The 26,082-nt window shown below is 34.2% G+C and overlaps 1 protein-coding gene across 1 annotated transcript in view; it reads left to right on the forward strand.

Moving 5' to 3' along the window:
• Positions 1-21,992, forward strand: part of LOC136031648 (follistatin-related protein 5-like) — a 142,588-nt gene extending 120,596 nt beyond the window's left edge. The window contains exons 13-18 of the mRNA XM_065711301.1: positions 771-881; positions 1,769-1,873; positions 3,767-3,917; positions 6,686-6,886; positions 18,207-18,353; positions 19,611-21,992. Of these exons, the coding sequence (XP_065567373.1) occupies positions 771-881; positions 1,769-1,873; positions 3,767-3,917; positions 6,686-6,886; positions 18,207-18,353; positions 19,611-19,828 (933 nt within the window). The 3' untranslated portion in view covers positions 19,829-21,992. The remainder of the gene's footprint in view (positions 1-770; positions 882-1,768; positions 1,874-3,766; positions 3,918-6,685; positions 6,887-18,206; positions 18,354-19,610) is intronic.
• The last annotated feature ends 4,090 nt before the right edge of the window (positions 21,993-26,082 follow it).

The following is a 26,082-nucleotide window of genomic DNA, read 5'->3' on the forward strand; positions in this document are numbered from 1 at the left end:
TAGCTTAATCACTAAAAATGAACTGAAAGTCCTTTATTGTTATTTTTTTTTTCAAAGAAAATCAGACACTTTAACAAATTGCATATATCACCAGTAACGGTCTTAGACCTCATAGACTGGGAGGGGGAGACGAAAACAAAACTTAAATTGTGACAATTTTTTAGTCAATTAAGTACATTAATATGAGTGTAAAATTATAAAATAAAGAAATTTAATGCCAGACACGATAAAAACTGGAGGCTAGCTGCTCCTCCCACCCTGGTCAAGAACTGCCACTGTATACCACCAAATTTTCTTTGGACCCTAGCCTCCTGTAAGCTTAAATACATTATAATATTTAGTACTAAAATAAAAAAAACAAATTTTGGTAATTTATTTTCTTGAAACAAAAACAAAAACACAAGAACAAGTTTTGATTGCATACAAACAAAATGTAGCCTACACCTTTTTTCGGAAGGGCCCAGCTAACCTTGAGGAGGAAGCATCAAGTTCGGCAAAGGCCTTTTTATATTATTAGATGATTATACAGAATTCCATGTCCAAAGAGGACAGTCACGTGCGCAGAAATTTTTTCAGGAGAGAGGGGCCAACGGAAAAAAATTAAATTAAAATAAGAAGAAATCCGGGTAAAATTTAGAATTTTGAGAGAGACCCAACGCCCAACCCTTGGGTACATCCCTTGAGGGGTGTCAAGATCCTGAAAAAAAGGCCGAAAACAAAAGAAAATACTTTAATGATTTTAATAATAAATAGACTTGTCAAATTTCCAGGTGGTTGCAACTGACCGCTATCCTGTTGAACTAAGCTACATTCCAAGCTTAGACCAAGTCTGGATTTCATGTTGGAGAAGTGAAGATGATCATGGAGCAAGGACTCTTCAGGTAAGACTTGTCTGTTCATATTGTGCGACTAGAGAAACATACACTGTTGAAAATGGCAGATTTGTATACTTTAATGTGTACTACGTAAAATTTTATTTTTGAAATATCAATTATAATGAGAAAGAAAGTACTTTTTGAGCATTATTTATAAAGAAAGAATAACTGCTTTACCAGTTATTTTAATTATGTACATATTTGGTTTCTAACAGCTATTATTAGTTTATATATAAGTTATTACGTGTCTATTATATTTCCTATGTATACTCAACTTAAACATCTAAATCAGTGGCATCCACACTTATTTGGCCCATCGTCTCCTTTTCAGAAAAATATTACTAATATTGCATTTTGGAAATTTAATTATATTATTCAAATTTTATAGCATCCATCGAATAGAATAAAATACGTTCATTCCCCAACAAAGATACAAACTAAACACTAAACGTTGGTAGTAATTGATTTTAAAGAAATCTCTTACCCATTTGAAAACTCCTTCCAATATTTTATTCGAGTAAATCTTTGTTAAAAGTGACTGTAGTAATTGGTGAAAACTGAATGCTTGCAAATGTTCTAATTAGTTTTCGTTTTTTCACATTTTTTTAAACCTTTATGCAAAGTTGTGTGACAATCTTTCACCAAAAATTAATCCCTTCAAAAATGAAATTTTTGAATGCCAGCTGGTTTTCCTATCTGCGTTTAATAGTTTAATTATTTAATAATAAATCATTAATATTTAATATTTTAAGCATTTACTTAATAAAATTCAAATTGTTTAATTGATTAATTAATTTCATTAATTACAAAGAATAATTAATTCAAACTTGCGTATTATTAACTAAATAATTGCGTTGAATAGTAACAGTTTATTATAATTCTTTCAATTCTAGGTCATTAGGGATGCCAGCCAAAAGAAAAGTCATCATACAGTTCATCCTGAGCCAATTGATGGTCAATTTGATTTGGTTAAAGATTTTTTCCCTCCATCCATTCAGGTAATATTTTCGAAAGGTTTCTTATAGATTTGATTAATGACTTTTGTATGCCTTTTGTGAATAATATGCATTGTACAAGTTTTGGTAACAAGGAGTTAGGTCATCCCTTGGTAGTCATTTGTTTAGTTTTAGTTTCACAATGCAACATATTTAACTGATAAAACGAAAAGAAGGCAAATATAATTTCGATTTAGGATGTAATTCTACTGCCACTATTAACAACTCACCGGAGCATCAAGTCACCCGAGACCAACACAGCTAAGCATGCTCCTCCCAAATTTATTTAAAGCCTCCCTCTTTACACCTTCCCAAGAAGTTCCAGTTTCCTCAAAATCTTCTTCTATAATCTCCCTCCCATTACTCTGTTTCTTTCACTATGGCCCTAAAAAACGGGAATGTACCCAACTTATCTTATAGCTTACTACTTGAAATATGTTAAGTCACACGGATACACAAAACAATCCGTAGACGATTCCTATTAATCTAATATATCCTCTTAATTTAATATTAATATTTAATATATATTAAATATTAATTTAATATTTAATATATGAGCTCTGTCATCACTTTAGTTTCCAATATTCTAATCTTGGTTCGCAGATGTACCATCACATTCTTCCAAACTTTTCCAAGTATGAAACAACACCCTGGGCCTTGCTTATTCTACTTTAATATCTTCGGTGCATTTACCATCTTTACTAATAATGCTACCTAGGTAAGTGAAACTATCCACTTGATTGATATTCTCGTTAGATCGATCTGAAGATCCCTGAAGAAGATCCCTGAAGAAGACATCACCTTTTCACCTCCACTTATTTTCTATCTAAGCGATTTAGTTCTCTTGACATTAATTTTTCAAGGCTATTGTTCCGCCTTGAGTTGTCAAGACCTTCAAAAAGTCATTCACTTCGTTAAGATTTTTCTCTAAGACCCTCAAATCATCAACATAACCAAAGACTTGAAGAGTTTTATTTTCCCGTTTGATTCCCTGCTCTTCGATGGCCTTCGCCGTCTTCCCTACGATAAAGATATAAAATATAATTTGGGATTTAGAATGCTTAGAACAAATCGAAATTTTATAAGATTCAAAATGCTAATCTGATACTTTCTTGTTTTCTAATAATACTTTTTTGCTAAGAATTCTTTACTTTTCTTTAAGTATATTATTCTGGGTTCTAGTAAAGTCTCTTTGAATATTACTGTCTGGATAGTCGTTTAGTAATTTTCTTTTAACTTTATTTCATTTGCGCCCATAAGTTATAATAGAGCCAATATCTCCATTTGTTCTTAATCTCATAGTTATCACAATAGCCCTGCTTGATAGTTTCAAAATATTTTAGAGTATCAGGGACAGTGACAATTAAATGTGTGTTTGATGATCGCAGAGAAAATTAAGCAACCCTACATGTCTTAAAACTATAGGAAAAACCGAGAAGCCAGATTTTAGGAAGAAGCCCCCTGTATGCAGTTTTGTAGTATCGAGTGCCAGACTAAAAAAAAATGTGGGTACAATATCAGCAAAAAAATAAGCTAAAAAACCTATGGGGCCAATCAGATTATGAATGCGTTGCTTTCGTTTTGTGATTGTCTTTTGGAATCAACAAATTGTTAACATTTAAATTCTGCGGATGAAAAGCGCTATTTAATTCAACTAATTAGTTTTTCTTATTTATTCTCATTGTTATATGTGTCAACGCTATTTAAAATGTTATACTGCCGAAAAATTTCGTAATTTTAAAGTAGCCAAAAGAGAAATATAAGAAAATTTTGGTTTGCAGGTATAAATAGAACTAAGGTGGGTTCCAGGGGTTAAAACTGTTGTCATTTTGGTGTACTTTCACATTTTCATAAATATTGTTTTCACATTTTCTAATGACTGTTTTGTCTTACTAGGAGTTCGGTGATCAGTTTCGTTTTGGGTATGTTAGTCATGTCAACCAAAGGGGTCTATATAAGATGAATCTCCAAGCCATGCGATACGTCAAAGCTGTTGATCTCGCCCCCTACAATTGTGTTCCAAGAACTGTTCAATATTCTTCTTTGTGTAAGTATTACTCTGATTACTGTTTTATTGTCGTATTAAAGTGACTCACTTTTTCTCTTAGTTTCATTATCATCAAAAACTGAAACAGAATAAATACTCGATTAAAGTTGCGATTTACAAAGCTAGAAATAATAATGAATCAAAAAGTTAAAAATATACTGTTGTATAGAAGAAATCCACCATTCATTTGTTCTTTTAAGCCTATTTTTAAAATAATTTTAGTAGCTTTGGTTGCATAGACACTTATAAGCGCGGCAGGAAGGGGTGAGTATTTACCTTCGTAATTGCGTATTTACCTTCCATTATGCTATAAAGCATAAAATATCCAAAAATGTGTAGCAATTTCGAAAACTTTGAAAATAATCTAGCGCTTTTTTTAGTAATGAGCCAACCTTTTCAACATTTACCCTCCACTTAGACAAAGTTTGCAGGCTTGAATCCCCCCACTCCTAGAAAAAATTCACCATGTTCATTTAATTGGCCATGCGTCATTTTGAATTAAATTTCTTCTGACACCTAAAGATCTTTTAGACATGTTTGTTTGCTAGAGTAAGATTAATCGACATATAATTTGCACCCATTTCAAAACTAGTTCTACCCTGGGAATATGTTTTGATTTTTTTGGAGGACTGTATTGGTCATACTTTAGGACTTTTTAAAATATGAACATACGAAAAAAGAAACATTTGTACTAAATCCACGAAGCAATTGACGCATCTAAATTTTTAATTAGTATTATATAACCGATAATGGATCGGTGTGAACAAAAAAATTATTCTTGAGACAAAATAACTTAATCAAATAAGCTTTTCCTTCTTTCCAAGTATTTTTCTTTGTTCACGCTGAGTCGAGTTACTGTTGTCGGGTTACTGCATTGAAGAACGTTGGGAAGCTGGGAATCAACCAAATGTAAATATTTCACAGGAAACCAGAAAGCACCTGATCACTCAGGGAGAAAATGGTCCAAAACATCATCATCGTTCTTACAGAGGAGGACAAATATACTCCCTTTCGGATACCCCACCCTTTCTTTCAAATATGAAATATGTTATAATGCATGCAAATTTAACATTTTAGCGATGAATTTACAGGATTTGTGTTTTAATTAGTGTTTCTCTTATCAAATGAAATATAACGACCATGTTGAAGTTACATAGCCGTGGTGTTATATAGCCGTGGTAGTGGTAATGCTGAGCCGTGGCGTTAAATAGCCGTGGTAAATGTACTTTTGGGTAGTGAGCTCCCTGTATTCGTCGGAATAAAGCAAGGAGCCATCACATTACCGATTATCTACAACAAAGCGTCTTTTCCTGCGCAGACTGGCCTATCAAAGTTGCATTTCAAAAGGGGTGGATACATCCGTGCTTTGTTGTGCGGACAAACTGTTAAATCCTTGCCAGTCAATAGCTAGTCTTCAGTGGAGTTTTGATAACCTATCCGATAGATATCTAAAAATAGGACTAAGTACGAATGCTGCGAAGCCCCAAGTCCTCTTCTTTAACCTACACGGTAGTTATGTGCCCAATAGTGTCTGTCTAGGTGAAAGTGAGATGGTACCCACCGCTGTACTAACATATTTAGGTCCCGCTATTAGGTCTTCGATTAAGAATACGCAAAAGCTTTTGCTTCGGAATGCTGAAAACAAACTTAGAATTGCTTATGCTAATGTAGTTACATCGCAGCTTAATCTTGAACAGAAAGACCTTTGATGAATATATAATAATATGGGTCCCCCGCATATTCTATATTTGGCCCCGTTTGGGGATATTTTTACCAACTCTGATAGGTAAGTGTTTTGAAAGTGCTATTTTAAGTACGCAAAATTTTTGCTTCAGGCCCCTCGGTGGTTCAAGAATAGGTACATCGTTAACCGTTTTGGAGTGGTGGAACCGATTCAGGCCAGGGATGAAAATTTCAGAAACTAAATAACCGGTACTCTTCTCACAAGCGGAAGGGCGTACTATTATAGATTCGGTATTATTAGTAATTTGTGTATATCTTCATGACATGTTTGTTTTGTTTTTCTTTCTTTTATTATACTACATCGTTTTCTTTTATTTTGTTTATAGATGGGTAATAAAGAACATTTCTTCATTCATTCTTAACCCAACCCTCAAAACTTTTCTGTTCTTAACTAAAGCTTAATAGGCTAGAATCCAAATAACATAGGAATAATTCATCGTGAATACTGATTACCATCCGAACCTACTTGTTTTCATCCAAATCACCAAGTTGATCAATCTTATCACCCAGTTCATCTAAATTTTCCCTTTGTATTAAGCGATCTACATTTTCCGTGTCTTGGAAACTGTTTCCCCTAACTCTGTTTCATCTTTCCCTAGATGGATTAGTGATAATGGAGCGTAATGAGCCTGGGACCCTTACTTATCTTCAAAACAAACCAAATACGATCAAATATTATAGATGAATTTTTAAGCCAATCCCAGAGGGCTCATTTGCCTCATAATCAAATAATCCTATCCATATATATTATTTATTTACCATTAGTCCAAGCCCAACGTCTCAATGATTTTCGATTCTTCTTAAAAATACGGCCAAATTAAATAACGTAGGAATAATATTTTGTAAATACTCAAAATAATGCTAACGTAAATACTGTTAAATACCTAACCTACATGTTTTGATTCAAATCACCAAGTGATTCAATTTACGAACTAAAACATCTAAATGTCCCTTTGTATTGAGATTTCTACATCTTTCCTGTCTTAGAAACTGTTTTCGTCTAATTCTGATTCATTTTCCTCTAGACGGATTAGTTATAATGGAGTGTGAGGAACCTGTAACTCGTCGTCCAACTGGACAAATAGTATTAGACTATTTGACGGATATTGTGTTGACTCATAAAGCCTCTCTTCATGGAACGCCAAATATGTCACCAGATAGCAGACACTTGGTAACAGTTCAACATGATTTACATGGGGTCACTATTCTAGTACAAGAAACTACGCGTAAGTATCTTTTTTTTTAGCAGTTAAAGAGCATAGTCAATTAAGTAGTTTTCAGTGAAATAAGTTTAGCAAAACTTTAAAATATGTTGAATTGCAAAAACAGAAGACAATTGAGTGGCAAATTATAGTCGAAATAAGCAATAAGATTATTTGCCTTTTTTTAGTTATAGGTCTTTAGCAGCTTAACGACTCATAGAGAGGAGGGAATTAATTTATGGGTCATTATTAAAATATGCATAATTTGAATAGTTATATTCAAATATAATTTATAAAATAGTATAATTTTAGTTATAGGTCTTTAGCAGCTTAACGACTCATAGAGAGGAGGGAATTAATTTATGGGTCATTATTAAAATATGCATAATTTGAATAGAATCACTTTATCCTTATATCGTTATCATTTAAGCACTATTTCATTCTTGGTCAAGAAACAATAAGTAATTATCGTTTTTTTTTGTTTATTAGAAGTTCGGGGGCGATTCAGTTAAGTTCAGGGGCGATTCAGTTTTTTGTTTTATTAGAAGAAGGTCAATTCAGTTAAGTTGTTTACGTCTTTTTTCTTATGAAAGAATTTGAAGGGCTCTTAAAGTATCAAGGACACAAATAAAACATTTCTTGCCCTATAGCCCTCTTATGCCTGTTTACACCTAAAAACTAAAATTTTCTAAGATTTTGCTTTTATTTGTCTCAGAGACATGAAATTTTTACGGCTGAACCACTTTTACGTCAGTGTTGCCACGTTGAAAAGTGAATGTAAATAAATAAAAATAACTACATAAATTTGACAACGCTTTTTGTCTTTGTAAATTCAAACATCACAATGTGTAGATTCCCAAGGACAACTATACCTTCAATTAAAAATTCTAGTGCCATTTTTCAGAACCACAAAAATTGGAGGGCAACTAGGCCCCTCCCACAGCAATTTTTTCGCAAAGTTACCCGATCAGAATTTTGAGATAGCCATTTTGTTAAGCATAGTCGAAAATTCTAATAATTATGTCTTTGAGGATGACTTAATCCCCCACAGTCCCCGGGAGAATAACTGCAAGCTATGAACTTTCCCATTCTTTGCATATGGGATTATATGTATAGGGGGTTAAGTGGGAGGATCTTTCCCTGGAGGAAGTTTTCTTGGGAGAAGGGACATATAAAAAAAACAATTTTTTTCAACTGAAAGTAAGGAGCAGCATTAAAACTTAAAAAAGCAGGAATTATTGCACAAATTAGGGGGTCTGCCCCCAAGTCAATACTTTGCTCCTTACGCCAAAGTTTTTAGTACTTTCAAAAGAGCTATTTACTATAATTAAACGGCCTTTGCGATTCTGGGGTCATTCTTAAAGAATTGGAATAAAATTCAAACTCTAGCGTAAAGAGCGAGGTATTGGCTAGGGGGTGAACCCCGTCACATACGTAATAATTTCTGTTCGTTTTAAGTTTTTGATGTTGATCCTAACTTTCATTTAAAAAAAACAACGTCTGTATCAGGACTCTCAGACATAATAAATGTGACTGTGTCAATTTAACAAAGGTTGTAGTATTGTTTGATGGGGGTTTCTTCCCTTTCCCTGAATTATATAAACAGCTATTAATAGATGGTCTTAATCTATGAGAGTTATGAGTTTAATTTCTTACTGAAAAGTAGGTTATTTGTTTAAGCTCATATTATAATTTTTTTGATTGTATTCCGTTGCTATCGACAAGGATAAATTTTCATCGACAAAAAAGGATAAATTGCCATCGACAAATTCCCTTGCCATCGACATCGATAAGGATAAATCTGCAATTGCCGTTCATAGACCTCTTATTCCTTGATTTCAGTTTCATCGTTTGATTAATTCCTCGATACTTTTTCTATAGTAAATGACTAGAATTTAATCTAGTTGAAATGTTAAAAAAAACCGCGAGCAATTTTCCTGCTGAGCCCAATAAAAACTCAGCATTTTCCCTCAGATAATTTTTCCTTCAAATTTCAAGCCACAATATAATAATTTTTTTTTTATTCTGCTCCCTAAGGATATAAAAAATGTGAGAGACATAGGTTTCCTCTTGGACGTCCTAAGTAGAAGGTCTCGTTCTTTTAATGGATTTTCTTATATTTTTCGTCGTCTTTGACATATTTAAGAGAAGACTTTAGGACTTGTCATTGTTCCAAAAAGTACTTAAAATAGCGTATATTATTTCAGGCCAGGGACAATAAGTGACAGGGCAAATTCTTCCCCATCTTTGTGCTCAATGTTGCATTAAATATAGCTCAGCTTGTTTCCAAAGGAAATTAAATTATTTTTCTTGTTGATGCTTCAGGGTTACTAGCAAAAAAAGGTTAAACTAGGAGACATAAGGAAAGCTTGAAAAACTAGGAAAGGAGCTACGCCCCATAAGCCTCTGGCCCGAGAGGGAACAGGAGTTCTGTAGGCAAAATCGACAGCATAAGATAAAGGAAAACAAGGAGCTCAGTTGTGGATCCCTTCTTAGTCCCTGTCCTGCGTTTCTTTTCCTGAGACTATAATAATGTTGATGATTCACATAATACGAAAAAATGTAACTTCGAATGTCACAACATTAAGAAGAAAATATCGTATCGTATTGATATTTACTGACGAATTCAGACGTTTTGAACTAGACTTGTTAGAGGTTTTGGAAACACACATCCCAGGGTTAGTAAACATGAAATAAGGTAATGTAGAATTATTTACTGAACCAGGAAGGATTTTACGACTAAATAGTGCAATGTGTCAGTCATAATAGTATATGCCCCAATAGAACCGACTGATGGAGATTGTAGTGACTCAGATGAATGTTACTTAGAGCTATAAGAACAATAAACAGGATCCCAGGTAGAAATATTAAATTTTTATTAAGGGTTTTCAATCCTGTTTTATGGGAGGATTTTGTTAGAGGATTTGGATAGAAACAGGGATAGACGGCATCGTAGCCTAGGTAAATTTGGTGTAGGAAAAGAAAACGGTAACGGTTACAGACTGCTTCAATTTTTGTAGGTGTAAAAACATAGTTAATACCCCTGCTGTGTTTAGTCATAAAATGGCCCATAATTTAACAGGGTGCGCACATCATGGGAAGATGGCCAACCTTATTGATTGTGTTAGTATAAACAGAAGAATTTCCATATCAATACAAGATACCAGAGTATATAAAAGTGCTGTTGTTTTACTAAAAGATCACCATTTTGTAGTGTATAGTACTAATCTGACACTGAAATTCAGGAAGGATGACTACTTTCCGGAAGTTCTGACGTTGATGGAATTCAGGATGAGAATTTGAAAGAAACTATCCAGGAACACTTAAATATACCACCTTCACTCCTCCATAGGGGGGAGGGGGAGGGTTCCGGGAGAACTTTAACACAGAAGGGACATTTTCGAGAGTTTGGAAAATTGATTAGAAATGAAAGTCTTTTTCAAATGAAATTATGCTAAGGAGAATTGTTCAGATTGAATTATCCACAAAAATTTTTTTGGGGGAAATTTTCAGCGAGAATGGAATTATCCAGAGGGAAATTTTCAGAAGGGGGATTTTACGTGGCATAAATTTCTCTTAAAGTGAAGGAATTTTTCCTGGAGGGAGGGCCATATTTACCCGCATTTTTTCAAAAAACTATCAGAAATTAAGCAAGCGAAACAAGTTCGTTTCAACTCAAAGTAATGAGCAGCATCAAAACTTAAAATATACAGAAACTATTATGTATGTGACGGGAGTTACTTCCCTATTAATAACAAGATATTTACACTAAAGTGTTTTTGAGGACTTTTAAACGGCCCTCGTGTTTAAGGAGTCATTCTTAAATAATTGTAACAAAAAGTCAAACTTTAGCACAAAGAGCCAGGTATTAAGAAGGAATAAGGTGGTACAAGAAGGAGGTATTAAGCTATATTAGTGAAAATTCTTTAAAATAGGAAGGGGGTCACAATTAGTGATAAGGAAAAAGTTTGGACAGAAAATTGAGTGTGTGCTAAACCATGATAAAGTCACAGGAAATGATATTGAAAGTATGAAAAAGTTTGTAACACTTTGTAAGTGAAAGAAAATCCATTTTGCAAGGAAAAATTAGAAACAGTACTAAAAGTATTAAAATAATAAGGCCCAAGGTGCTGATAGTTTCGTAAATAAGCTTTTTTAAGTATGATGGTTGTGAAGTTGGAGAGGAATTATTAAAGATTATGGATATGGTTTTTGAAAAGGGGAAGTACCTAGTAATTTTAGGAAAACTTTAATTAAACCCATCTTTTAGGAAGGTATAAGAGTGATTGTGGTAATTATAAAGGTATTAGTCTGGTTCCAGGAAGCAAATTACTTAGTAATATGGTATTTTTTAGACTGTAGTAGTAGTTTTAAGAGTAGTAGTTTTTAGTAGTAGTAGTTGAAGTAGTAGTTTTAAGAGTAGTAGTTTTTAGTAGTAGTAGTTGAAGTAGTAGTTTTAAGAGAAGAACAGTGCGGTTTTAAGAAGGGGAGAGGATGTGTTGACCGAAGTTTTAATATTAGGTTAATAATTGAAAACTGCCTGATTCATCAGACGTCTGTAGTCCTTGGTATTATAAATTATGAGCAAGCGTTTGATCAGCCGATAGAAGTGTTTTAGCGAAGGTCCTATCCTTGTATGGTATACCAGACAAATACTTAAAGTGATTAGTGCTATATGTAAGAATAACGTTGCTGCGGTTATGGTAAGGAATAAGATTAGTAGCTGCTTCCGTATTGAATCAGAAGTTCAGCAGGGTTGTATTCTTTCCCCATTTATATATGTCATTTTGATGGACTTTGTCTTAAGGAGCACGATATAGGTAATGGGAAAGCATGGAACTAAGTGGTATCATGGAATACTAGACTTAGATTATGCTAGTGATTTGAGCGTCCTATATGAAAATGCTAGCAAAATAAATGCTTTTTTGGACATTTTGAGAGCTCAGGACGCAAGAATAGGCTTGAAAGTTAATTTTAAGAAGAATAAGTCCCTTAGACTGAAAATAAATGAACAGGAAGAAGTGATGTTGGGCAACGAGAAGATGAATAAAGGAAATGGTATCACTTGCCTGGGCAGTGGTATTAGTAAAGATGGTAGATGCAGTAAATATGTTCAACGTAGAATAACTAGGGAGGGGCGTTAAATAGATTGGCACGAAGGAAAAGTGCGCGTAGCTGTGTTAGCCTCAGGTGGTTTGACTCCACAATGAGTTGTTGGTAGTAGTAGTAGCAATAGTGGTAACTATGGCTTGGCTACTTTTTCTAGTTATTTCCATTCAGCTTCTTTATGACCACTCGTGGGTGCCAAATTTTAGAATTTAGCTAAAAAATGTTACATAATTTTACTTCATTTACTTGTTTTTATGTTTTCACTCCATGTTTTCATATTCAAAAACATTTCTTAATGGCTGGTGTTCTTAGGAAAGAGCTCTATTAAGCCAAAAATGAGTAAAAGTAGTGTCAAATAATCTTTCCAAGCGTAAAATTGCAATAAATAGCCTAGTCAAACTCAGAACGAACAAAAATTAACAGATGTAGAAGTGTTAATCCCCATGCTTTCTTAAGACCAGAAAATAATTTGCGCTTTACTGAAAAAAAATGACCGTGGATTGTCAGGTATATGGAGTAATAACGGAGTAGAGTGTACGGATATATACTGTATACTTTATACTGTTGTATACTGTATACGGATATAAAAAATCCCCCTGAAAACTTCTGTACACTTCCCAGTAACTACTACTATATGTATACACAGGTCAAAGTTTGTAACTTGCAGCCCCTCCCGCGGGAACTGCGGGGGAGTAAGTCATCCCTAAATACATATTTATTAGGTTTTTCGATTATGGTGAATAAAATGGCTATCTCAGAATTTTGATCCGGTGGCTTTTGGGAAAAAATGAGCGTGGGAGGGGGCCTAGGTGCCCTCCAATTTTTGCGGTCACTTAAAAAGGGCACTATAACTTTTAATTTCTGTTAGAACCTCTTGCGACATTCTAGGACCAATCAGTCGATACGATCACCCCTGGCAAAAAAACAACAAACAAAAAAAGAAAAAAACAAATAAACACGGACCCATGATCTGTCTTCTGGCCAAAAAAATGCGGAATTCCACATTTTTGAAGATAGGAGCTTGAAACTTCTACAATAAGGTTCTCTGATACGCTGAATCTTTTAGGGGGTGTATCCCCCGATTTTCTAAAATGAGGCAAGTTTCAGGCTTGTAACTTTTGATGGGTAATATCTTGATGAAATCAAGACTAATCTTGATGAAATTTATATATTTAAAATCAGCATTAAAATGCGATGCTTTTGATGTAACTATTGGTATCACAATTTCATTTTTTAAGAATTTCGGTTACTATTGAGCCGGGTCGCTCCTTACTACAGTTCGTTACCACGAACTGTTTGATACTGATATTTATTCTTTAAAGGTTTGGTATTTTTCTTATGAAAGTAAAAAAAGTAAAAGCATTTAAAACGTATTTTGTTTTCAGTAAAGCGCAAATTATGTTCTGGTCATGAGAAGGCCTGGGGGTTAGCATTCCTACTCATGTTAATTTTTGTCCGTTTTGAGTTGATCTGACTTTATTGTAATTTAATTTTGAGTTTAATTTACTTATCGTTAGTGATTTGATGTATTTTTAAGCTTGGAAGAATATTTGACTCCATTTCTGCTCACTTTTTGCTTAATCCTTACTTTTCTTTGAAAAACTTGTTTTGTGAAAAAAAAAATTTTGAATTAGTTTCTGTTCGTTTTTCATTGACATAGTGATTTTCATATTTTTAATTTTTATATGTTTTTGTTTTTTTTTTTATATAAGAATCTATAGTTGGGTTGCTAATTTTGTGTTGGAGAAGCTTTTCGGAAATTTGTAATCATTTTTCATTTTCTTGTAATCATTTCATTTTTAATTTAATTTTATAAATCCTGAAGTTGATCTGAAAAATAAATTTTATGTCATTCCCAAAAGATTCTTTCTATGCTCTTTGACAACCTGGATACACTTACACTCTTTTCATTTATTTAAAGTGTAAGAGTAGAAGTAGTAATAGTAGTAACCCAAAAGTTTGAACTTAATACCCCCAGTCGTTCTCGATATATTGCTGAGGTGTCTTATTGGCAATCTAAACAAAATGCCTTTTGATTTAGTTTTAAAGCATAATGGTCCAATTGCATAGTTTTGGGGAGTGGACATGTTCACTATCCTAAGGACACAGTTGCTGGACCGTTCTAATATGCTGAAAAAAATGGATGTATCTTGACTGGATGCGTTTATAAAATGAATGAGCTTGAGATGACGGCTGCTTGCCCTCCAATCTATTTTTACTCTGAAAAAGGGCACCAGAACTTTTAATTTTTAATTGAATTGGCACCTTCAAAATTTTCAATGATATTTATGGCTATTCTTATAGTGGTGTTGCTTATATGCCCTATTGAAAACCTGCATGCATAGTTTTTTCGTTTAATTGAAACTCCTTCTAAACGTTCCCTAAAAGTTTCACATTAATTCCTTTAGCGTCCTTGGTTATAGTAACTGTAGTGGTAGCATTAAAAGTATGAAGATAGTGCCTTCTGGCTAGTTCAAAATCTCCCACAGCTTACCCTAAACGGTCTGACTTAATGATATAAGTTGTTCTTCTGATGTTGCTGTGTCACCTTTTTGAAAGCCCACATGCTCATAGTTTGTTTTAATTTAGTTTAACATCCACCAAAATATTCCCTAAAAGCTTCATCTTAATACCCTTAGCTTGCACAGTAGTAATATTTGTAGCAGTACTAGTAGCAGTATGCGCATAGCACCTTTGGTTTCTTCAATATCCCCTTAAACAAACACTGAAAGTTTCAGCTTATTACCATCAACCGTTCCTGAAGCATTGCTGATGCGTCCGCCTGACAAACTGTGTGGGCATGAGGTGTTTCGAATAGGTTCCATACAGTTTCTATATATCTAAAAAAATTTACCTTAATAGTCTTAATTTTAAAAGCAGTAGTAGTAGTAGTAGCAGTAGAATTAATAGTAGTAACCTTAGCTTTAATGGAAGTAGTAGTAATAGAAGTTGTACTAATAGTAACAGTATTAGTAGTATGACTAGATGTAGTAGCAATAGTATGCAAATATTTTCTTTTGGTCAGTTCAACATCTCTCACAACATGCCCTGTTGTTTTCCACTTCACACCCCAAACTGTTCCTAAGATATTACATGTTACACCCTTTTAACTACCTGCATAAAGACGGCACGTTGTAATTCAATTCACCTTCTCCCCTCAAAATTCCTTGATAATTTCACCTTTATACCCTTAAATATAGTTGTAATAGTAGTCACAGCAGTAGTATTGATATTACTAGATATAATATTGAATAACGATAGTACTACTAGCAGCAGTAGTACTAACGTATTGCCTTTTGGTCAGTAGAACATCCCTCTCATCAAGTCCTGGAAGTTCCAACCTAATGCAATTAGCCATTGCTATGACATTACTGATATGTCCTTTTGATAACATGTATGTTCATGTAATTCTTGAAATTTTCATCTCAATGCCCTTAGCCTTAAAAGTAGTTGCAATAGAAGTAGAAGTAGTAGTAGTAGTAGCAGTAGTAGTAGTAGTAGTAGTAGTAGTAGTAGTAGTAGTAGTAGTAGTAGTAGTAGTAGTAGTAGTAGTAGCTGTAAATATAGCAGCAACAGCAGAATTAGTAGTAATGTGCACATATTACCTCTTGATTAGATGATCTTTCCCTTTAAACATTCTCTGAAAGTCCCAACTTTAAACTTAAATAAATTCTTGATATTCGCTATTTTCACAATGTACATACGCACAAAGTCTTTTGATTTTGTTCAAATTTCCCTCAATACTGTAAATTGAGTAGTGTGATAGTAGTAGTGGTAGTAGTTGTAGTAGTATTGATAGCATGCAAATATTACCTTTTTTTATCATCTCCCTTATCATTTCCTGGATTTTCCAAATTAATATACTCAGGTACTCCTTTGTTACACCATTTGACAATCCGTATGCACATAACATGTTATGATCTAGTTCAACACTCCCCTCAACATTCTCTGAAATTCTCACCTGAATGACCTTCGTCTTTTTAGAAAGTAAAGTTCAAACATATACCTTTGATACCTTTCTCAATAACATATACTATGTGTAAACAATGAACAAATTGCCTAAATTACGGACCTTTTCCTGAGGACTGTGGAGAGGATGACATCCCCAAAGACAAAATTACCGGGCCTTTCAACACTGGAGAACAATAGATCTCTTAAAAGTTTTGATCGGATGTGTTTTGGGGAATGATAGGCTTAGTGAGGCTGATTGCGCTCCATTCACTTTTGACTTTTAAAAAGGACACTAAAACTTTCGACTTCCAATCAAATCAACTACATCCGATCCAAAGTTTATACGAACAACCGTTCCATAAGAACTTTATATGCCCAGGCGTAACTTACAAGCCTTGCCCATGCTCTCTGGGGGATTGTGTCCACCCTAAAACATTTTTATGATTTTTGGACTATTGATAACAAAATGGCTATCTCATGATTGCGTTGATTACTTTTCAGGAAAAGAGAGTGTCAGGGAGGGGGAGGGTAGATGCTCTCCATCATGTTTGACTCTTAAAAAGGGAACTAAAAACTAAACATTTAGCCATCTCAAAATTTCTATCAGATGCATTTTGGGAAAATACAAGGTGTGCGTGGGGGTATCAACCCTCCGATTACTTTGAATCTTAAAAAGGGCGCAAGAACTTCCTATTAACAATACAATGAGGCCCATCCTTTATGACCACTTACGACCATTACGACCACCCTTTCCATAAGAACCTTATATACCCCAAGGGCATAACCCTTACAACCCTTGTCCTAAGTGCTCTCGAGGATTGTCATCCTCAAAGACATAATTTCCAGACCTTTTAACTTCGCTGAACAAAATGAAAGTCTCAAAATTTGATTGGATGTTTTATGGGAAATAGTGGGCGTGGGAGGGTGGTTGGTCACCCACCAATGATTTACAACTATTAAAAAGGGCACTAGCTCTTTCAATTTCTAATCAAATGAGCCATATTCGAAGTTTCTACGATAACAAATGACAGTCGCAAAATTTCTTATCAGATGTATTTCGGAAAATACGAGTTGTGTGTGTGGGGGGGGGGAGGGGTTCATCCACCCTCCGGTCACTCTGGGGCTGGTTGTCCTCCTTTCACTTTTGACCCTTAAAAAGGGCACTAGAACTTCTGATTACCAATCCAATGAGCCCCCTCCGTAGATTTCTACGACCACCCTTTCTAAAAAAAAAACCTTATGAGTTGAACAAAACGGCTATCTCAAAATTTTGATTGGATGTGTTTGGGAAAATTGTGGTCGGGGGGGGGGGGGGTTAGTTGCCCTCCAATCACTTTTGACTATTAAAAACGGCACTAGCCCTTTCAATTTCCAATCGAATGACCCCTTTTCGAAGTTTCTACGAAAACAAATGGCCGTCGAAAAATTTCGATCAGATGCATTTCAGGAAAATACCAGGTTTGTGGGTGGGGGGTCATCCACCCTCTGATCACTTTGAATCTTAAAAAGGACACTATAACTTCTGATTACCAGTCCAATGAGGGTTAGTTGCCCTCCACTCACTCCCGACTATTAAGAAGGGCACTAGCCATTTCAATTTCCAGTCGAATGAGCCCTTTTCGAAGTTTCTAAGAAAACTCCTTCTATATGAAGTGCCCTCGTCAAAAACAAACAAAAAAAACAAGCAAAATAATAAAAAATAATAAATTGTGCCCACATCGCTCTTTACCTAGGTAGTGCTTTTGCTCTGCCTATGAAAATATACTCTTTTGATAGTAATTTTTTCAATCTTCATGTCCTCCCCCTCTCCACACATTTTTCATGTTATAATTGAATTTATTCGGTTGATCTGGGCCTCAGAAATCTAATTCACAGTGAGGTGGGGAGGAAAGGCTATGATTTTTCAGTTTTGGAACATTATGGTCTATTATTACATTTTTTTTGTACCCTAACGAAAGCTTCAAAACATATTACACATCTAAAACAGTCCATATATACATATGTATATATATATACATATGTATATATATATATATATATATATATATATATATATATATATATATATATATATATATATATATATATATATATATATGTGTGTGTGTATATATATATATATATTCCATCTAACATATCCTAGTTTACATGGTCTCATTTTAATGCACCGGAACCTTTTGGAACTTCTACCGAGCTCCAATTAAGGTTTTGAAAAAAGCAATCATTTCTCAAAATTACAGTGTTTAAGATTCTGTTTTATTCTATCATTTTTTTTTTTCTGCAGCAACCGGACTTCGATTTTCTTTCGATGTGAAAACAAGCTTGAACATCAGTGATGTGACCTTTCATCCTTCGTCCAACGGGCATGGCTTTGACTTATTTGCCACCGCAGCTGATAAAGATGACCTGTTATACCTCAACTTAGTTTCTGGTAAGCATAGACTGTTAAAGCTATAATAACTACCTCAAGCGCTTCCCCTATTAGCGCCTTCCCTATTTTTATCTCGAGTAAAGCATATCCCTCTGCCGAAGAGATAGCAATTTTAATGATTACTTCTGACATCTGTTATGTCTTCGGAAGTGATTAGAGAACAGATTCACAATGCCTCTCTCCTTAAGATTGAGGCTAAAAAAGCAATGAAGTTCCAAATTAAAATAGACTCTCAATTTAAAGTAAATGACGAAACTATTAAACCGAATAGACATGGTACTTTTTCAGCCTCTTTGTTATAAATTCTATCTATATTAATTATACACCATTTTTTTTTTGCAGTCACCAAACTCTTTTCTTCACAAAAAGAGAGCTTTCCAGCTCAGAGGGGAGTTTGGAGCTAGACAATTTGCCATAATCAATGGAAACTTGATTCTTCAATTACCACCCCTCTAGATTCCTCTATGTGCTCCTCTGAATCTTTGTCTTCGCCCATGATTAAATCATTATCTACACGTAAATACCTTCGCAAGGGAGAAAGTAGGGATTCTCATCAGAATAGCTTATGAACCTCGGAAACTTTTAGGGTGTAGATTAGTCTTCAACCTTCCTCTGTTTTCCAATCCCTGTTAATAACCTGATACACCCCGGAGGTGCCGGACCTGTTTTCTATTAGGTTCAAGCACATGTCTCCGATGAGTAGGGCTCAACACTGTAACCACTATGACCTGTGGAGATCAATCAATTTTGGGTCAATAACAGACCTCTAATTTTTGGTTGACTCTATGGAAAATTTGGCTCACCTTCTATCATATAAAGTAATATAAATCTGATTATTTAACAGCCAATCAGGGTTGATATCAGGTCATTTTTTACCACTTTTGCTCAAAGGTAGCGTAGGGCGACATTTGTCTTTAATGCTCATAACATGATAGACGAAAATTATTAATGCTGAACTGGTATATGTGCAAAAATTCATTTTGAAACGGGGAGGACAAACACTGAAAATAAAAATTATTATTAAATAATCTCAAGGAAATGTATGTTTGAGGGGAGGGGATATGAATCTTCTATAAACGTTCCGGACTCTTAGCAGTATTAGGAGTAGATGTACCCTAACAAGAATTTACATAAATGTAAGAAACGAGCTATACGCAAAAATAATGACGGTATAAATTCAGCTTATGGTGGATCTGGTTAATTCAATTTTGTTGTGCTTTTTATTTTACAATATCTCTTAATAAAAAATCATTGTAGGCAAAGTGGATATAGTGACCGGTCTTGGAGAAGCAATGGATCCTGTGGAAGTTCAATGGGGCAGTCCAAATCGTCCGATCACCAGTGCTGGAGTCTTTGGAACTTACCTGGTAAGCCCAGCTAAAGGGGCAGTGTTTGTTATAAACGGTGAAACTCGGACAGTAAATTGTGAGATTGGGAATTTGTCAAAACCGCTTCTCAATGTCTGGCTTTATTAGAACGAAGTTGGAGTGCTGAACTGTGACATAAAGTGCTTCACATATCTGACTTGCTGTGTCACCATCTATAACCTATAGTCAAATTCGCACTCATCGCACTGGTTGTCCAAAAGATATTGTCTGAATGCTTAAACTAATGTAGCTCTATTCCTTCATTCTCAAATATCATAAATAAAGCAGGCCACAATTTTTTTAAACAAAACTTTTGTTTAGTTATAATAGAACAGTTAATATAAATGTCTTAAGACAGGGCTCTTACAAAAATGGAACCTCTGGCACCCAAGTAGGTGAAGTTTTCAATCTAATCTCGTGGAGCTTACTAATTCCAGTACCCTTTGAAACCCGAAAAATTGAAAAAGGTGACTGGATAGAAAAAAAAAGGATGAAGAATCTTCAAAGCCATTACCAGTCTTTACATGTATAAGTGGAAAGTCTTTTGCCTATTTCTGCTGCCACAGGGATCGATCCCTGAGGTCTATTTCACCAAACAGAGCATGAATTGACTATGCTACCACAGAATCAACTAGACAGAGTCACCCTTTGTATAAGGTGGAGTTGCCACCAATGCTTTATACAAAATATAAACAATTTGTTTTCATAACTTTCGATTTATGGGTCCTTAGGAGCAAGTAAGCAATACATCTGCGAAGATTTGTCCTCTATTTCCTTCTATATATGCTATTGACTTCTATTTTCCTAGCTTAATGGTATTAGCAAGTAATGATCCCACTGCTACCCTGCATACATGGAGTACCCCTGGTATCCATCATACCATATGCATTACTTGATTCATTCACTTGAGTACCAAAATTAGCAATTGGTATCCCAGTTTTATATATCCTTAAAATTTCTTGGGTGCTAAAATTATCAAGCGGCTACATTGACTTGAGATGCGCCACCTTCAGTTCCAAAGGGGTCCTTATACCAAATAGACGATTTTGGCTTTACCGTGAAGACAGTTAAAAAGTATTTTAGCACTTAATTTATCTAATAAAATCTCAATAACTAAATAAGTGACAAAATAAAAATGGGGAGTTTTCTTTAAAACTTCTTAGCAGCTTTTACTAAGTTCAGTCTAGTGAAATCGCCCCCAAAAATCTTTCCTCGCAACCCCGAACATTTAATTTTTTATCCAAAAGTGTGTATGCCGCTCTTCTTTCACCCCACAGGTATATAAAGGTCAGGAACCCCTGTCGATCGTAAAAAAAATAACATAGTTTCTTTCCATTAACATCATCCTAATATAATAGCATCATCATAGCATCATGGGTAATATCATAGCATCATGAAAATTGTACTAGAAACCAAGATCACTTAGAAAATAAGAAAGTCTTTTCTCAAAGTTCTTTAATCTTAATAATTTTTGGATCAGACTACGTTTTGTATGCAATATTCAAGGTTAAACTTATCTACGTTTTGTACGCAAAATTCAAGGTCAAACCTATCTACGGTTTCTACGCAATATTCAAGCTTAAATTTATCTACATTTTATACCCAATATTCAAGGTTATACTTATCCTGTACACTCCACAAATGCCAATTAAGTTCAGTTCCTTCTTTTTTCTTTCCATAGCAAACTAAGGAGCACCATTCCATCAATCGGCACTTACCAACTTCTCGTAAATAAATGACAAATTGGCTGTTATTGTTCAACAGGCCTTGCAACATTTTTCTGGGAGACTTGATATATTGGGAAAACGGATTCCCATGATATTTAGAAGTTTCTGTCTCTTCTAATTTTGTAATACTAGATACGTTGTATCCTCCTTTTCAGCTACAAAAACAGTACAAAAGCTTCAGAAGCAAATTTTTTAATATCAAAATTGCTTTAAACATATGCTGAATATAATCATCGTCTTTGTGCAAACAAATTTGGTTCTGAAGACATCAACAATTGGAAAAGATTAAAAAATTATTTCACTCTCGTGTCAAATTTACGCTGCGTAAGTAATATAACGCCTTTCAATTCGTAGCGCCAATGTGCCGAAATGTGCGTACAACAAATATGAACCCTAAAGTGTGTGTAATGTGTACATCTAAACAATCGTTGTTAAAACGTTTGGATAGTTTTAGCCTATAAAAGCCAACTTGAGGTTTCAGGTCCCTTACCTCTCTTATCTTTTATTTTATATTTTCTCTTAATGGTCGCAATGAGTTTAGCGAGTGAATGAAATTAAAGTTATAAGAAATTTCAATATCTTAAATATTTTCATAAAAGATTTTAATAAAAATAAAACGTTTTTGAACATCGACTCAAAAAGCTGGTGTCTTTAATGTATCTTCATTTATTTTTTGGCTTTATTGTCTTCTTACTTTCCTTAAGTTTACTGCTCTTTCCTTAAGTTCAGATTGATGTTAATCTGCTTCATTTTAATTAAACGAAGTGTCTTTTTCTTTTTTGAATTATGTCCTTGCATAAATTGATGAACAGGCACACCTAGCAAAGTTATCTTGTTACAGTAGATGCAAACAGGTTTGAAAATCACGATTTCCTCTATTCAGTTTTACTCTGGGAAAATTTGCAGGTTTATTCGCCTTTGCGTACTTAGAGCATCTGGCATGTTTTAACATGATGAATGTTGAGCAAAGAAAGGCAGAATGGGTTTTTGGTCCCCTTAAGAGTAGAATTCAGAAAAAAATCTATTATCTCCCTTAGAGTATAATTCATAAAGAAATCAGTGTTACTCACAGAAGATACACCAACTACCATAGAATTTTTGGGAAGTCAGGTAAAGACTGGATACAGACTTAATATTTACTTGTTTTACATAGGGGGGATAAAAACTCAGCTCCGTCATCAGTATTTTTGTCCCTCCGACCCTGTAATTAATGTAATTCTCAACTTTCTGGAGGAGGGGGTATTTGCTTCTGAGACCACCCCCTAGATCCATCCCTGAGTCAGATCCAAACTAGTGCTAGTAACTATGTGTCATTTTTGGAATGAGTTTTCGCTGCTACTTTTATCTGCTCCGGCTAGTGCGAAATTCTCACGGAACAGCCCGCTGAAATTTTGTCAGCCGAAAACATCTAATTGACGTAACTACGTAACATCTGACTAACATATCTGGCTAAAAGTGAAAGTCTTAGAACACTTCTTAGATCCTTTCTTAATAAAATATTAAATAATTTATTTATATAAATATGTTTATACTATAATTATTAATTAAATATTATCAAATAATAATATAATATTATATAATAATAAAATATAAAAATATAATATAATATATGTACATATATATATATATATATATATATATATATATATATATATATATATATATATATATATATATATATATATATATATATATATATTATAATAAATAATGATTAGTTAAATAAATAAATATTGAATAAAATATTGTTTTCTTGAATACCTATATAAAAAGAATGATGAATGATCAGCTTATACCAGCGGATCTATTTTAAGCTTTTAATAAATTTAAAAAACAATTTTGCCAGCCAGAAAAAAAAATCCATTTTGATCCAAGGCAGTAGTGAACCGAATATTCGTTCAAATAAAAGAATTTGTTTTTTCATTGTCCTGCTTTGAAATCCGGGTATCAAGGTGAAATTTGACTCTACCTTCAGACCATAATTTAACACTATCATAGTAAATAGCGGTGCTTGTGGCATTTAAAACATCCTCCGCTTTTCGCTGCTAGACACATCTTATCGGAAAATAAAAGAGCAACCAAACAACAAACCGAATACTTTCCCGAACAAAGAAATCTTTTTCATTGTGCGATGTCAAATCCGGCTGTCGAGGCAGAATTCGACTTTGCATCCAAATCATAATTCATAATTCTTGTATACCTATATAAAAAGAATGATGAATGGTCTGATTACATCAGAGGATCTATATTGAGCTCTTACTAAATTTGAAAAACAATTTCGCCAGCCAAAAAAATAAAAAACCCACTTTGATCCAGGGCAGTAGTGAACCGAATGTTCATTCAAATAAAACAAATTCTTTGTCCTTCTTTAAAATCTGGCTATCAAGGCGAAGTTTGACTCTACCTTCAGACCATAATTCAACCCTGTCTTAGCATGTAGCGGTGCTTATGGGATTTAAAACATCAACGGCTAATCTCTTTCATTGTGCGATGTCAAAGCGGAATCCGACTTTGCATCGATGTCATAATTTAACACTGTCATAGCGTTCCAAACATTATTCAATCGTTTCAATGACCCTCTTACTGTCAAATCAAAGATTAGCTATATCTGTATGTTCATCAATTCATGCTTTTGTATCAAGCTGAATAATTTAGATTGTATTATGTTTAAGCTCTGATCTCATTGTAAAGATTTTTTCTTCGGAATTAGATTAGGTACAAACATGTGTGAAATGTATTTATGCTTTGTCAAAAGAACTAAACTGGGCAAAAATGTGTAAATATTTGTACGAAAAAGCACCCATTCATCAATTGGATATTTTTTTTTTTTGAGTTTTTGATGAAGTTCCAGTATCTGTCAAACGTGCCATAGCTTCAAAAATAAATTATTGTTTTGTCACCTTTCTTTAATGTTTATATTCGCTTTTGTTTAACCGGGAGTAAAATTAAGAAAATAATAAATATATGATATTATCAGGGGGTGGATCCATGGGATGATAATGCGGGCAAACTTCCTCAATGTTAAAAGTTGCACTGATTACAGGGGTGGAGGGGTGAAAAAGAAAAGTGTCCTCCTGGACCCATCTTCGATCTGGACCTACCTGAAAACAATGATTTTCTATAATTGTTTGTTGTTGTTTCGAAATTAAGAACTTCTTAGGGCTACAGCGCATTTCCGTCAGTGTTGTTCTGTGAAAATAAATAATGAAATAAAATGATATAATGAAAATACATGAGCAAAACTAATTAGTTAAATCTGGCCAAGCTCTTTTTTCTTATTAAATAAAAAACAAGGTTTTTTAAATGAAAGTAAGGAGCGACATTAAAACTTAAAACGAACAGAAATTACTCCGTATATGAAGGGGGCTTTTCCTCCTCAACGTCCCGCTCTTTACGCTAAAGTTTGACTCTTCCTCTTAACTCTACATTTTAAAACATTAAAAAACTTTAGCGTAAAGAGCGGGACGTTGAGAAGGAAAAGCCCCTTTCATATACGGACTAATTTCTGTTCGTTTTAAGTTTTAATGTCGCTCCTTAGTTTCATTTAAAAAAACTTGTTTTTTTATATTTAATTTCTGGACCTTTTTTAATTAATTCATGTTTTGATCTTGGCTCTCCGCACATAAATAATTAAAACGAAATATGCATATTAATGTTTTTTTGGGTAAATGGCTTTCTCATAGTTTTAATCGGAAGATTTTTAGAAAAAAAAGAGAGAGGGAGGTTGCCCTCCGATTTTTTGATTACTTGATAAGGCAACTAGAACTTTTAGTTTTTTTACGAACATTTTATTAGTAAAAAATAGACGTAATTTACAAATTAACTTACGTAACAAACTTCCATATTCGTATGTTTTTATTGCGTATATGAGGGAGTTCACCCCTCGTCGATACCTCGCTCTTTACACTAAAGCTTAAATTCTGTCCCAAGTCCTTAAGAATGACCCTTGAATCACAAAGGCCGTAGAATAAATAGTTGAAATTACTAAAAATACTTTAGCGTAAAGAGCGAGGTATTACGAGGAGGTAAACCCCTCATATGCACAATAATTTCTGCTCGTTTAAGTTTTAATGCTGCTCCTCACTTCCGGTAGAAAAAAACTTTTCATATAAGGATAAAAATATAAAATCCTTATATTTTAGCAGGATAAAAAATCCTGCGCCCCCTTCATTGAAAGTCTCTTCCCCCATGAGAAATTTTTCCATGGAAAGATGCTCCCACGTAACCCCCTCCCCACCTCAACTCTCCCTCCCAAATCAAAAAAATACCCCTGAAAACGTCCCTACACTTCCCAGTAACCATTACTAAATGTAAACACAGGTCAAAGTTTGTAAATTGTAACCCCTCCCACGGGGACTGCGGGGGAGTAAGTCGTCCCCAGAGACATATTTATTAGGTTTTTCGACTATGATGATTAAAATGGCTATCTCAAAATTTTGTTCTGGTGACTTTGGGGGAAAATGAGCGTGGGAGGGGGCCTAGGTGCCCTTCAATTTTTTTGGTCACTTAAAAAGGGCACTAGAAATTTTAATTTTAGTTAGAATGAGCCTTCTTGCAACATTCTAGGACAACTGGGTCGATACGATTACCCCTAGGGAAAAACAAAACAAAAAAAAAACACAAAAAAAAACCAAA

Source organism: Artemia franciscana, chromosome 10 (genome assembly GCF_032884065.1).
Source record: "Artemia franciscana chromosome 10, ASM3288406v1, whole genome shotgun sequence".
In the NCBI taxonomy this organism is placed as follows: domain Eukaryota; kingdom Metazoa; phylum Arthropoda; class Branchiopoda; order Anostraca; family Artemiidae; genus Artemia; species Artemia franciscana.